Source organism: Zingiber officinale, chromosome 7A (genome assembly GCF_018446385.1).
Source record: "Zingiber officinale cultivar Zhangliang chromosome 7A, Zo_v1.1, whole genome shotgun sequence".
In the NCBI taxonomy this organism is placed as follows: Eukaryota; Viridiplantae; Streptophyta; class Magnoliopsida; order Zingiberales; family Zingiberaceae; genus Zingiber; species Zingiber officinale.
Genome location: NC_055998.1, coordinates 26,692,012 through 26,705,005, shown reverse-complemented (window position 1 = coordinate 26,705,005; position 12,994 = coordinate 26,692,012). Strand labels below are relative to the sequence as shown.

General features: G+C 40.9%; 1 protein-coding gene across 2 annotated transcripts; it reads right to left on the bottom strand.

Annotated features, from left to right (window-relative positions):
- Positions 1 to 10,963: 10,963 nt before the first annotated feature.
- LOC122000018 (EPIDERMAL PATTERNING FACTOR-like protein 2) lies at positions 10,964 to 11,711 on the bottom strand. 2 transcript variants are annotated; one of them, XR_006116889.1, is made up of 3 exons: positions 11,604 to 11,711; positions 11,359 to 11,522; positions 11,146 to 11,284 (listed from the first exon to the last, which is right to left on the bottom strand). XR_006116889.1 is itself a non-coding variant. In XM_042554599.1 (2 exons), exons 1-2 carry the CDS (start codon positions 11,488 to 11,490, stop codon positions 11,075 to 11,077), a joined length of 342 nt encoding a protein of 113 aa, XP_042410533.1. In that variant the 5' UTR covers positions 11,491 to 11,524; the 3' UTR covers positions 10,964 to 11,074. The 2 variants fall into 2 exon arrangements, 1 of the variants encoding a protein (XP_042410533.1); XM_042554599.1 differs by lacking the exon at positions 11,604 to 11,711 and having other exon boundaries at positions 10,964 to 11,284; positions 11,359 to 11,524.
- Between the last annotated feature and the right edge of the window lie 1,283 nt (positions 11,712 to 12,994).

Sequence of the window (12,994 nt, the reverse complement as noted above, 5' to 3'; positions counted from 1 at the left end):
TGAGATTCATTCTTTTTCTCTTTTCTATCTTCTTTTCCCAATCTCATCCGAGAGCACCAAGAAGTGCTAGCACACTTGTGGTGTTCTCTTCTCCATCCTTGTGTGTTAGAGAACACATCTTGTTCATGTGGATACTTCTAGAGGATTGTCTACGTTGACAAACTTGTGATCCGGCGTACCTTGGACTTGCGGGATTGCGAAGGGCTTCGCTTCAAAGGTATAACCTTTTTCCTTTGTAGATCTAAGTGTAGATCTAGGTAAACTCATACTCGTAGTTTTTCGAAAGTTTTTCTTTGCACGGATCCGTTGGCTAGGGAGTTTTGGGGTTTCCGCGAAGCAAAAAAATGGTTTTCGCGACGCGAAAAAATGGTTTTCGCGGCCCGAAAAACCCAACAGTGGTATCAGAGCCACGTGCGAAGACGAATACGAGTTTATTTTAGTTTTTATGAAAAATAAACATTCTGTAATATTCTGTAAATTTATGATTTTTATAGTTTTTATGGGTATTTTTCTCGTAGAAGCGAAGCACAAGTGTTTCGACACTTGTAGGCTTCGACTACCGAGAAGTTTTTCTCAAAACGGCCAAGTTTTGCCCCCAAAACTTTTTGGGACAGCGGGCTAAGGCACTGTTAGATCGCAAAGGAACCCTCGCGATGGTTAGATCGTGGGTAGGGGTGCTGCCCCTGGCCCCGCAAGGGGATTCATTCCGCGATTGCGCCCGAAAATCGCTAAACGGGACCGCCGGAAATTTTTACTCATAAAAATTGTAAAAATTATGAAAAATTACAGAAAATTATGAAAATATATAATTTTAAATTATATATTATTTTTGTGATAGTCATGGCCCAAAAGGACCCAATATGATTGAATTTGTGTTGTAATTTATAATACGGCCTGCGTGCCGTCATGTGTTTGTGTGTGTTGTATTTGATACGTGACCTGCGCGTCGTGCCTCCCTATTTATATTCTGGTTGTAAATTAGATTTAGACTCGAATGTAACTCGAGTTTCAAAATTGTAATGTAAATTTTGAAGCGGTGGAAGGTCCACTCGAGATGAAGTTACGAGGAGGGCACGAGCAACACGAGGTGGTCAAAGGAAGGAGCTTGAGAAGCTGTTGACCTTAGGTTGACCATCCGATCTTCTCATTGGCTTGAGAAGATCGTAGTAGGGCCATGACATAATCACAAAATTTAGTTAATTACTTGTGTATGTGATGCATGTTTAATTAAGTAATTAATTAGTGTCTAACGATTAAGATTAGATTTAAATCCTGCACAAGATGCACTCTTACGATTAGATTAGATCTACATCGTGTACAAGATGCACCCTATCGATTAGATTAGATTTATATCGAGTATATGATACAACATCGACGTTTAGATTAGATCTAAATCACGTCAACTCTAATGCCTACCGTGTCGTGATACCTATCACTACCTCGATCACATGTGTTGTTGAATCTGCCAAAGCAGAGCAACACATATTATCTTGGTAGGGTACGGAGGGACAATCTTGGTCCCGCCTATCAACACATGGGTGAGTACAACTCAATTAGATTGAGTAACTAGTTAATTCGGTTGGATCGAGTACAACTATAGGCATTCTTCCAACGGTTGGAAAGATAGGACATAAATCACATTTATATTAATTCTTGGGCGTATTAGCCAAAGCTAACTTAAGTTTTAATATAACTACGGATAATGATCCTATAATCAAGAGTTGCATAGAGATGTAATTGGTAATCGTTACCTACCGATCATACTAAATCTTGGGCGTATTAGCCAAAAGCTAACTCAAGGGTTAGTATGACGTGGATCTTGTCCCACATGAATTATAGAATTTAGTGGGAGCATCATTTAGTTAAAGGCCTAATTAAATGATTTAAAAGAATATGATATTTATTTCTGTATTTATTTCTGTTGTAGAATATCCATGACTTCAAACACGAACAACTTCTCTCTGCGTTCTGTCCTTAAGAAGGACAAGCTCAACGGAGCAAATTTCCTGGACTGGTACAGGAACCTGAGAATAGTTCTCACCCAAGAACGTAAACTGTACGTTCTGGAGCAACCCATTCCGGAGGCTCCTCCTGCCACTGCCACGCGAGCAGACCGAGATGCTTACAAGAAGCATCAAGATGACGCATTAGATGTGTCCTGTCTTATGCTCGCGACCATGAACTCTGAGATTCAGAAGCAACATGAGTTGATGGACGCTTACGATATGGTTGAACATCTTTGTCACCTATATCAAGGACAAGTAAGGCACTGGAAGAGGAACTCCAAAGAATACCTGGAAGATCTTAAGAAGAAGAGAAATAAGATTTCTACTTCAGGTATACATGTTATAGAAGTCAACCTCTCTATTTCTTCATCGTGGGTATTAGATACCGGATGTGCTTCGCACATTTGTACTAATGTATAAGCGCTGAGAAATAGCAGGGCATTGACGAAGGGTGAGGTAGACCTACGAGTAGGCAATGGAGCACGGGTTGCTGCTATTGCTGTAGGAACTTACTATCTATCTTTACCCTCTGGGCTTGTACTAGAATTAGATGATTGTTGTTATATGTCTGCCTTGACTAAGAACATAATTTCAGTTTCTTGTTTAGACAAGAAAGGATTTTCGTTTACAATAAAGAACAAATGTTGTTCTGTCTATTTAAACGATATGTTCTATTGTAGTGCACCTCTGATGAACGGACTCTATATTCTAGACCTTGAGAGCCCTATCTATAACATAAATACCAAGAGGTTCAAGTCAAATGACATGAACCAAACCTACCTTTGGCACTGTCGCTTAGGTCATATAAATGACAAGCGCTTATCCCAGCTCCATAAGGATGGTTTGCTGGACTCATTTGATTTTGAATCATATGAGATATGCGAGTCATGCCTACGAGGCAAGATGACCAAGACTCCCTTTAGTGGGCACAGCGAGAGAGCGACTGATTTGTTAGGACTCATACATAGTGATGTATGTGGCCCTTTCAATGTCACTGCTAGAGGCGATTATAGGTACTTCATCACATTTACTGATGACTTCAGTAGATATGGTTATGTGTACTTGATGACACATAAGTCTGAATCCTTTGAAAAGTTCAAAGAATTCAAGAATGAAGTACAGAACCAGCTTGGCAAGAGTATTAAGATACTTTGATCAGATCGAGGTGGAGAATACCTTAGCCATGAGTTTCGTGACTATCTAGCTGAGTGTGAGATTCTATCCCAACTCACTCCTCCTGGAACACCACAGTGGAATGGTATATCTGAAAGGAGGAATTGTACCTTATTAGATATGGTACGGTCTATGATGAGTCACACAGATCTTCCGACATTCCTTTGGGGCTATGCTCTAGACACGGCAGCTTTTATACTCAACCGAGTTCCATCCAAGGCCGTGATAAAGACACCATATAGGATATGAACTGGGAGAAATGCTCAAATGTCTTTCATGAGGATTTGGGGATGTGAGGCCTACGTTAGACGTCAAGTCTCAGATAAATTAAGACCCAAATTCGACAAGTGCTACTTTATAGGATATCCCAAGGAAACTAAGGGATAATACTTCTACATTCCCAGTCATCACAAGATAGTTGTGGCAAAGACTGGAGTCTTTCTAGAAAGGGACTTTGTTTCTAGAAAGATTAGTGGGAGTACATTCGATCTTGAAGAAGTTCAAGATGCGGATCCTAGCACTGAAGCCTCGATGGAAGTTGAACTAAAACCACAAAGTATTGTGGATGATGTTGTTCCACAAAGAGTTGAGAAACAACAACCAGTTCAAGTAGACATACCTCTTCGCAGGTTTGATAGGGTACGTCGTTAGCCTGAGAGATACTCATTTCTCTTGTCTGACCATGATGACGTTGTGCTCATAGATGATGAGCCTACCACCTATCAGGAAGCTGTGATGAGACCAGATTCTGAGAAATGGCTAGAGGCCATGAGATCCGAGAAGGAATCCATGTACACCAATCAAGTATGGACTTTGGTTGATCCACCTGAAGGGGTAAAACCCATTGGGTGTAAGTGGGTCTTTAAGAGAAAGACTGACATGGATGGAATTATCTATAAGGGTCGCTTGGTAGCTAAAGGTTTCAAGCAGATTCATGGTATTGACTATGATGAAACCTTTTCTCCAGTAGCGATGTTTAAGTCCATTCGGATCATACTTGCTATTGCAGCTTACCACGATTACGAGATCTGGCAGATGGATGTCAAAACCGTGTTTCTGAATGGAAACCTACTCGAGGATGTGTACATGACACAACCTGAGGGTTTTGTAGATCCAAAGTATACTAGCAGAGTATATAAGCTGCATAGGTCCATTTATGGACTAAAGCAAGCTTCTCGGAGCTGGAATCTTCGATTCGATGATGCAATCAAATAGTTTGGTTTCATCAAGAACGAAAATGAACCTTGTGTCTACAAGAAGGTTGTAGGGGACATAGTTGTCTTCCTCATATTGTATGTGGATGACATACTACTCATTGGGAAGGACATCCCTATGCTTCAGTCTGTCAAGACCTGGCTAGGGAGTTGCTTCTCAATGAAGGACTTAGGTGAGGCATCCCGCATTCTAGGGATACAGATCTATAGAGATAGATCTAAGAGATTGCTTGGCCTAAGTCAGAGTACATATATTGACAAGGTACTCCTTCGGTTTGCCATGCAGAACTCCAAGAAGGGGTTTCTGCCGATGTCACATGGTGTGAGTCTTTCGAAGACTCAAGGTCCCTCTTCTAGAGAGGAGAGAGATCGCATGGATCAGATCCCTTATGCTTCAGCCATAGGATCTATCATGTATGCCATGCTATGTACTCGACCTGATGTCTCGTATGCTTTGAGCATGATGAGCAGATACCAGTCAGATCCAGGTGAAAGTCACTGGATAGCGGTCAAGAATATTCTTAAGTACTTAAGAAGGATTAAAGAATATTTCTTGATATATAGAGGCGATGATGAGCTAGCTGTAAAGGGTTACAGTGATGCTAGCTTCCAGACTGACCAGGATGATTATTGATCGTAGTCAGGGTTCGTGTTTTGCATAAATAGTGGTGTTGTGAGCTGGAAGAGTTCGAAGTAGGACACAGTAGTTGATTCTATGATAGAGGCCAAGTATATTGTTGTATCAGAGGCAGCAAAGGAGGCAGTTTGGATTCGCAAGTTCATCACTGAACTTGGGGTGGTTCCTAGCATTGCTGACCCTATTGAGCTCTATTGTGACAACAATGGAGCTATAGCACAGGCGAAGGAACCTCGCTCACACCAGCGGACCAAACACATACTACGGCGCTTCCATCTCATTCGAGAGATCATCAAGAGAGGAGATTTGAAGATTTGCAGATTACCTACAGAGGCTAACATCGCAGATCCCTTGACCAAGGCTTTGGCATAGAGGAAGCATGATGGTCACACTAGGTCATTGGGGCTTAGAACCTACACTGATTGGCACTAGTGCTAGTGGGAGATTGTTATCTAGAGCCCTAGAGCTAATCATTTGATGATTATATTTTGGACTTGTTGTATCATATTCTATATAAATAAAGGCATTTGGTTTTTGGTTATTATACTTACTTGTATTGGTGCCAAATAAACTAAGTATAATAACGTCCTTGAGTAGAAGGTTCTTACCTATATCAATCGATTGGTTGAATCGATAGTGAGATGATATAGGGAACACTACTCTTAATCATTCCTAGTCGAGTATTAACATTTAGGGACAATGTTAATGCAATAAGACTAGCATGTAGGTCAACTCGATGACTTGATCTCACAAGTCATGGATATAAAGATATCAAGTTGACACATGGGTATGCATTGGATAATGTATACTGAATGACCCGCCATGAGAAAGTATCATGGATCGTTATATGAGTGTCATATACTTTCTCATGTGGCTATTAGTATGACTACTAGTCCTTAGACCTGAAGTCACCATGGATCCCTACATAAGGAGTTATGTACTTTAATTTCATCAAACGTCACCCGTAACTGGGTGGACTATAAAGGCGATTACTGGGTATGTAACAAATTATGCGGAGGGATGTGAGTGATGTAAATGGGATCTATCCCTCCTATATGACGGAGTGACATCGATATTCTTGATATAGTGAGACCACAAAGTGCATGGCCATGCCCAAATGAGTCAATATGAGATATTGAGCTCATTTGATTGAGTGAGTCTACTTGGAGTTCAAGATTTAGATTGGTCAGAGGATGACATGGTCTATGCCTCACATTGATCAATCTAGATGTCTAGGATAGAAGGACACTTGTCATATATTGTGAGGAGTTACAATTAGTAGTCACAAGGTGATGTTGGATCTCAACGTTCTTGTAACTTGGGTAGTAATGATGTATTGCTAGATACCGCTCATTACTTATGCTTCTGAATGAGTTTAGGAACATTGCCAACGTTACAAGAACCTATTGGGTCACACACAAAGAACAATTGGATGGAGATTAGGTTCATATGATGAACCAAGAGGATTAGATTCATGTGATGAATCAAATTGGATTAAGAGTAATCTTAATTGAGCTAATTGAGTTGGACTCAAATTGATTCATGTGTTCAATGAGTCTAATTTAGATTATGACTCATTAAATCAATTTAATTAAATGAATTAGATTCATTATATTAAATTGGCTTGAATTAAATGGTTGGATTAGATCAACCATGAAAGAGATTAAGTCAAGTTTGACTTGACTTGAGAGGAAGAGGAAGAGTCAAGTTTGACTTGACTTTATGCCACATCATTTGTGACTTGGCATTAGGAGAACTAATGATGATGTGCCACATCATCACATGTGTCACCTCATGGAGGTTACAACTATTCTCTTTAGTGGCCTCCACATTAATTGTGATTAATGTGAAGGGGATTACACCTCTTGTAGTGGCCGGCCACTCAAATTGTGATGTGAATGAAAATTTGATTATTCATTCAATTGCATTCATGTGATCTCTTTTCCTCTAGCCATTCTCTTCTCCCTCTCCTCTTCTCTTGGCCGTCAGTTTCAAGGAAGAAACAAGGCGAGTGGTTTTGAGTTTAAAGAAGAAAGGTAGAGTGATTGTCACAAAGAAGAAGAAGAAGAGTGTTCTTGAGATTCATTCTTTTTCTCTTTTCTATCTTCTTTTCCCAATCTCATCCGAGAGCACCAAGAAGTGCTAGCACACTTGTGGTGTTCTCTTCTCCATCCTTGTGTGTTAGAGAACACATCTTGTTCGTGTGGATACTTCTAGAGGATTGTCTACGTTGACAAACTTGTGATCCGACGTACCTTGGACTTGCGGGATTGCGAAGGGCTTCGCTTCAAAGGTATAACCTTTTTCCTTTGTAGATCTAAGTGTAGATCTAGGTAAACTCGTACTTATAGTTTTTCAAAAGTTTTTTCTTTGCACGGATCCGTTGGCTAGGGAGTTTCGGGGTTTTCGCGACGCGAAAAACCGATTTTCGCGGCCCAAAAAACCTAACAGTTCTAGTCTACCATGCCACAAACATGAAGACTCATGCATATAAGTAGAAGAGCTTTCATTTTTATTTATCTTAGGCCTAATGGTCATTACATTGAGCTTAAACAGCCCATCAGATATATAGCTCTTCCAACAAATATTCTATTCTTAGACAGTACAACTCTGTCTGACTCAAAAATAATATGAAAGTCATGCTTACTTAATAATGATCTAGACACTGGATTCTTTCGAATCTCTAGAATATACAACATATTGTTCAGAGTAAGGTTCTTGCTCGAGGTCATCTTCAGCACCACTTTTCGTTGGCCCATGATGTCCAAGGTTGCTAAGTTCCCCATGAACAGCTTATCTCCAATGACTTCTTTGAAGTTGTAGAGCAACTCCTTGTTGTAGCACACATGTCTGGTGGCTCCAGTATCGATCCACCATTGCCACGAGTTTGAACCCACTAAGTTCAACTCGGAGACCATAGCACAGAGGTCGTCCATTTCTGGTCTCTCGTTCAGGTTGGGCTCCTACTTCTTCTTCTTCTTTCTGCACTCCGTAGATTTGTGACCCACTCAATCATAGTTGAAGCACTTCCCAAAGAACTTCTTCTTGTTGATACCTCCTCTGGGTCCCATCTTGGAAGACTTGGGGTTCTTCCATTTTGAGTTTTGACCATGCTCGACCACGTTGGCTTTCATAGTAGCCTGAGAGAACAACTTTCTCTCTGAACTCTTGTTGTCTTCTCGATGCAAAGTCTAACAATGAGTTCCTTTACATTCATCTGCTTCTGCTTATGCTTCAAGTAGTTCTTGAAGTCCTTCCAGTTAGAGGCAGCTTTTCAATGATAGTAGCCACCTGGAAAGTTTTACTCAGAACCATCCCTTCTGAGTGAATCTCGTGTAAGATCACCTAAAGCTCCTGGACATGGCTAATCACTGTCTTGGAGTCAACCATCTTGTAGTCCAGGAATCGACCCACGATGAACTTCTTGGCCCCTGCATCTTCAATCTTGTACTTCTTGTCCAGTGACTCCCACAGCTCCTTAGTCGTTCTCTTCATGCTATACACAGCGTACAACGAGTCGGCAAGGCAGTTGAGCATGTAATTTCAGCAAAGAAACTTAGAATGAGTCTATGCCTCCACTGCACTGATAGTCTGCTCATCAGCATTCTCAGCACGCTTGAGAGAGTCCTTGGTCAAGAACCGAGCCAAATTGAACGTGGTCAAGTAGAAGAGCATCTTCTACTACCACCTCTTGAATTTCAGTCCACTACAGTTCTAATCGAGGTGGAGGAGACCTTCATGTGTTGAGTTTGTTGTACCTCAACATTTTATTCTGTGGTCATCTCAACATAATCGAATCTGTTTCAAAATTGTTGGATAAGAAAACAACAATCTGGTGAAGATATTTGGGACTTTGTCGAATTTAAATTACATAAAATTAAATTTAACTTATCTGTAGAGATGACATGAGCAGATAATCTCAGGCTGTCAACAGAGGCTGGTTTTTGTTAATTGTTGAGTGCAGACCGAGCTCTAAGTCCGAGCAGCAAAGTCCAAGCGGACTGAAGGGCCGGGCGGACAAGCAGTAGATTGGCCGACTGGGCAGCGAGCAGTTAGACCAAGCAGGTGAGCGATCAACCCCATGTCCGAGTTGCACAGCAGAGAGGCTGACTGGGTAGTAAGGTAGTACAAGTTTAACCGGACAAAGCAGCTGACCGGACAGTGAAGATGCTTGATCGAGCGAGCGTGCTGAGCGAGTGGCCGGTCGGGCGAGCAAAAAGGCCGAGTGACTGAGTGAGTGGCCGATCGGGCAAGTAGACAAGCCAAGCTAGTGGTCAGTCAGGCGAGTAAACAAGCCGAGCGAAAGATCGGTCGGGCGAGCAGACAGGCCGAGCGAGAGGTCGGTCGAGCGTTACAATCGAGTGAGCGGCCGAACGGGCTATGAGGGCGGGCGGGCGCTGAAATCAAGCGAGCGATGAGAGTGGCCGAACAGGCTATGAGGTCGGGCAAGCGATGCGAGCGACCTAATGTGTGAACCGAGGCCTGCGATATGCAGTTTACTTGAAGAAGATTCGCCCCACCTCCGGCCATGCTTCGAGGCTTTCTCAGGTCGTCTGTTTCCTAGGATACAACGGTAAATCGTGATTCCCACTAAGTACTAATGATCACAGCGAACTGAGAGGTACCCAACTGCTATCACAAGCACTCTGCCGAGCAAGAGATGCACGACAAAGGAGAAGGGGAACGTAGGTGGAGAGCGTCAACTTTTCAAGCGTTTCACTCGGCTGCATTAATCTTTTTTTACGTGGCAAAATATTAGTTATTCCACTTGGGCAAATTTTACCCCAACCGATCCAGCATTCAGTGCGTGCAGGTCGTACTCGCACACGAGTCAACTTGGTTCAATGCAATCCGGTCCTTGGATTTACACCCCCTATGTACCCACACATGAGAGAGAGCCTCTCCCCTTGCATTTGTTCACATCATCAAAACATGTAAATCGATATAAACCAACTAAAATACCTTAAAATTTCTAATGTGGAACTAAAATCTCATTCACAATGGAGCTTTTTCCCTCTTCCACCTCCTCTCTATTCACATATATCCAATAAATTATTCACCATGAGGTCTGTGGTTCAAATCTTGGTAAAGCCGAGGTAAATGTCTCCCTTATGTACTAATTACTATTCCAAATACTAGTAGCCGTCCGTGATAACGTGATTTATCTCCTCCGTGTTAGCCCTGAGATGGGTTGGCGGGGATGCTAGAAATGAGCGTATTCATCTTTTACCACCATATATATCCAATAAATTATTCATTCTTAGATTGAGTAGTGGGATTTGAGGTGGACTTTAAGGTGAAGCCGGGGATCAGATTGCTCAGATGATCCTTGAAATGATTATTACGCTGGAGCTGGTGGAAGTTGCGGAATTGGATCCATTAGCATGTGATGCGGTTAAAAATTTGTCCGCTTTCCCTGTATTCCTAGTAAATGGATTGTACTCCATGTGGTAAAAGGCGATTCGCTCGTCCCAGCGCCCCCCGTCAATCCGTCCCTAGGTCAACACGGAGGAAGTAAATCACGGATGGCTACTAGCCATTAAAATAGATTGTACTCCATGGATGTAGTTAAGTTAGTACTTTGGCAAAATTTATCATCAATTCATCATTGAGGTATGGTTTAATTTTCGACAGATACAATTACTATTTTGGGTTAAGGCTGACTGAGCTTCTGTAATTTATCTCACTATAATTTGTTTTTGCCACTGGTAGTAAATGGATTGTAATAGCTAAACTCTATAAATTCTAGAGTAAATAAATTAAAGTATGTGACATGTCAACCTATCGCTTAGCATTCTGATCATTGATCCATGATTTCGTGTACTCGAGTCACTCAGTATCCTCTCGAGTCACTTAGTATCCATCCGTAAATTATACGAAAAGAGATAAATCATAGAATCAATTTATGGTTAGAGGAGGATGAGAGGAGTTTTCTCATCCTCTCAAAATTTATAAACAATAGAAAAGGCTTCCGGCCAGGATTCATTTTATGTGAAATCCAAATTGGAAGGAAAAAAACACACACACAATTAAGATCCTCATTTTCATGGATTAAACATCCTGTTCCCGCACTTGCATTTCCACTTCATGGGCTTGTAATTGGATCTCTTATCCACGCTCGACTGATCATCTACTGTAGTCGCAGGCACCTGAACTGCCTCACAATGGCTTCTGCATCTGTTGCTTCTCATCTCACAGCTCGGTGGCCTCGATCCCATCAATGCTCCTCCCAACAACACCATCTCCTCGCTTTTCTGAGTAATTAGATGAGAAGAAAGACTAAGAATTCATGCAGGAAGAGTAACATTTCATTCACCAGATTAATCACCTTTTCGTCATCTTTCATCAGCCTACCCCCTTGAATTTGCAGGGGAATAGACAGGAGCGGCACCAACAGTGAGAGAAGGAAGGCTCTACGAATTTGACAGCTGCAAAGAAATGGACGAGCAGTACAACCCATTTCTGAAAACGAGCTGCTGGTGATTAAAATGCCTGCGGCCAATATATCGACGTTGTCGCTCATAGATTTTATGATTATTATTATTATTATTATTATTATTTGGAGAAATTTACCTGATATTCAATGCAGAGATCTCAATAATGGAAGGAATGGCAGCAACAAAAGGTAATGAACAGGGGGGAAATTACATCTGACAGCATGCATGAATGATGCTTCAGGTCAGGAGGTACAGAGGAAGATAATGGAAATGAGTTAATTAGGGCATGTGCCGGAGCAGAATCTTAGCTTCTGTGCTACACGCTCTCTGTACGATTGCCTTGTTCTTGTTTTATCTTTCTGAAAAATATTCAAGTTCCAGTTTCTCCGGATATAATTACTGCAAAACGATTTACATTGCTAGTGGCAAAAGATGAATTCGAGCGTTCCCGTCAGTCCGTCTTGAACCAACACAAAAATGTAAATCATGATAACTGATGAGATAGACGGATGGGGTGAATTATAATTATGTTTGTCAGTCCCACAGTTCGCCCCTCGACCTCAAGTGTCCAAATCACCATCCAATTACCATCTGAGGTGAATCCATGTGGGACATTTACATTGCTGCTAGCATCCTGCTCGGATTGCATCTGTGCATGTATATAATTATTTAATGACTCACCCCCTCTGATAAGAACCTTTGGATTCCTTTTGGACTGATTCATAGTTAATATATACTGCTGACAACAGTGCCGCCATGAATCAGTTAAAACATGCAGTTAATTGACAAAGTTAGTATAAGTTTGATATCAGTACGTGTAGAATAGAATAAAATATCGATTAAATTGAAATAACGACTCAATTAATAATCCAATTAGTAAATTGAGTTTAATTAATTAGAAATTCAGTTATTTTTAAAAAAATCTGGATTATTTTGATTTACTAGATTCGGCGTAGACTTTAAAATTTTAAATTTGATTAAACTAAATTAATATCAAAATATATTGATATATTGTGAGCCAATCGACTAATAAATGGAACGGACTCAATTATCTTCACGTCAACTATAATATCATAAAAAAAAAATTAGATTAATTAAATAATAATTGATTGAATTAATTATTTAATTTTATTTCAATTTGGTCGGTTCAATTTTTAATCTATTGCTCACCCCTAAGTACACGTGACGTGGGACCAAGATTATACTCTCAACTTACCCCCGGGGTTGGTGAAGTGGTTAAAGTGTAATGAGGATTTTTAGAGCGTCGTTATTCGATCCTCTATTGGAATATGTGGTGACGTTGAATTTAGTAAAAAATTTTAGATTGGGTGGTCGTGGAATGAAACAAGCATGGGCAAAAAAAACCCACAAGTTTGTTTTCACAAGCAGAGTACCGATTTGCCATTGGAATAGCCTTACAGGGACGATGAAGACTATGAGAGTCGGTTGCCAATGTCTTGGTGTTGCGCTTCTGGAATTTATCCTTATGGACAGGTAGAAAACTAGTACGTACATGTCTTACGTGAT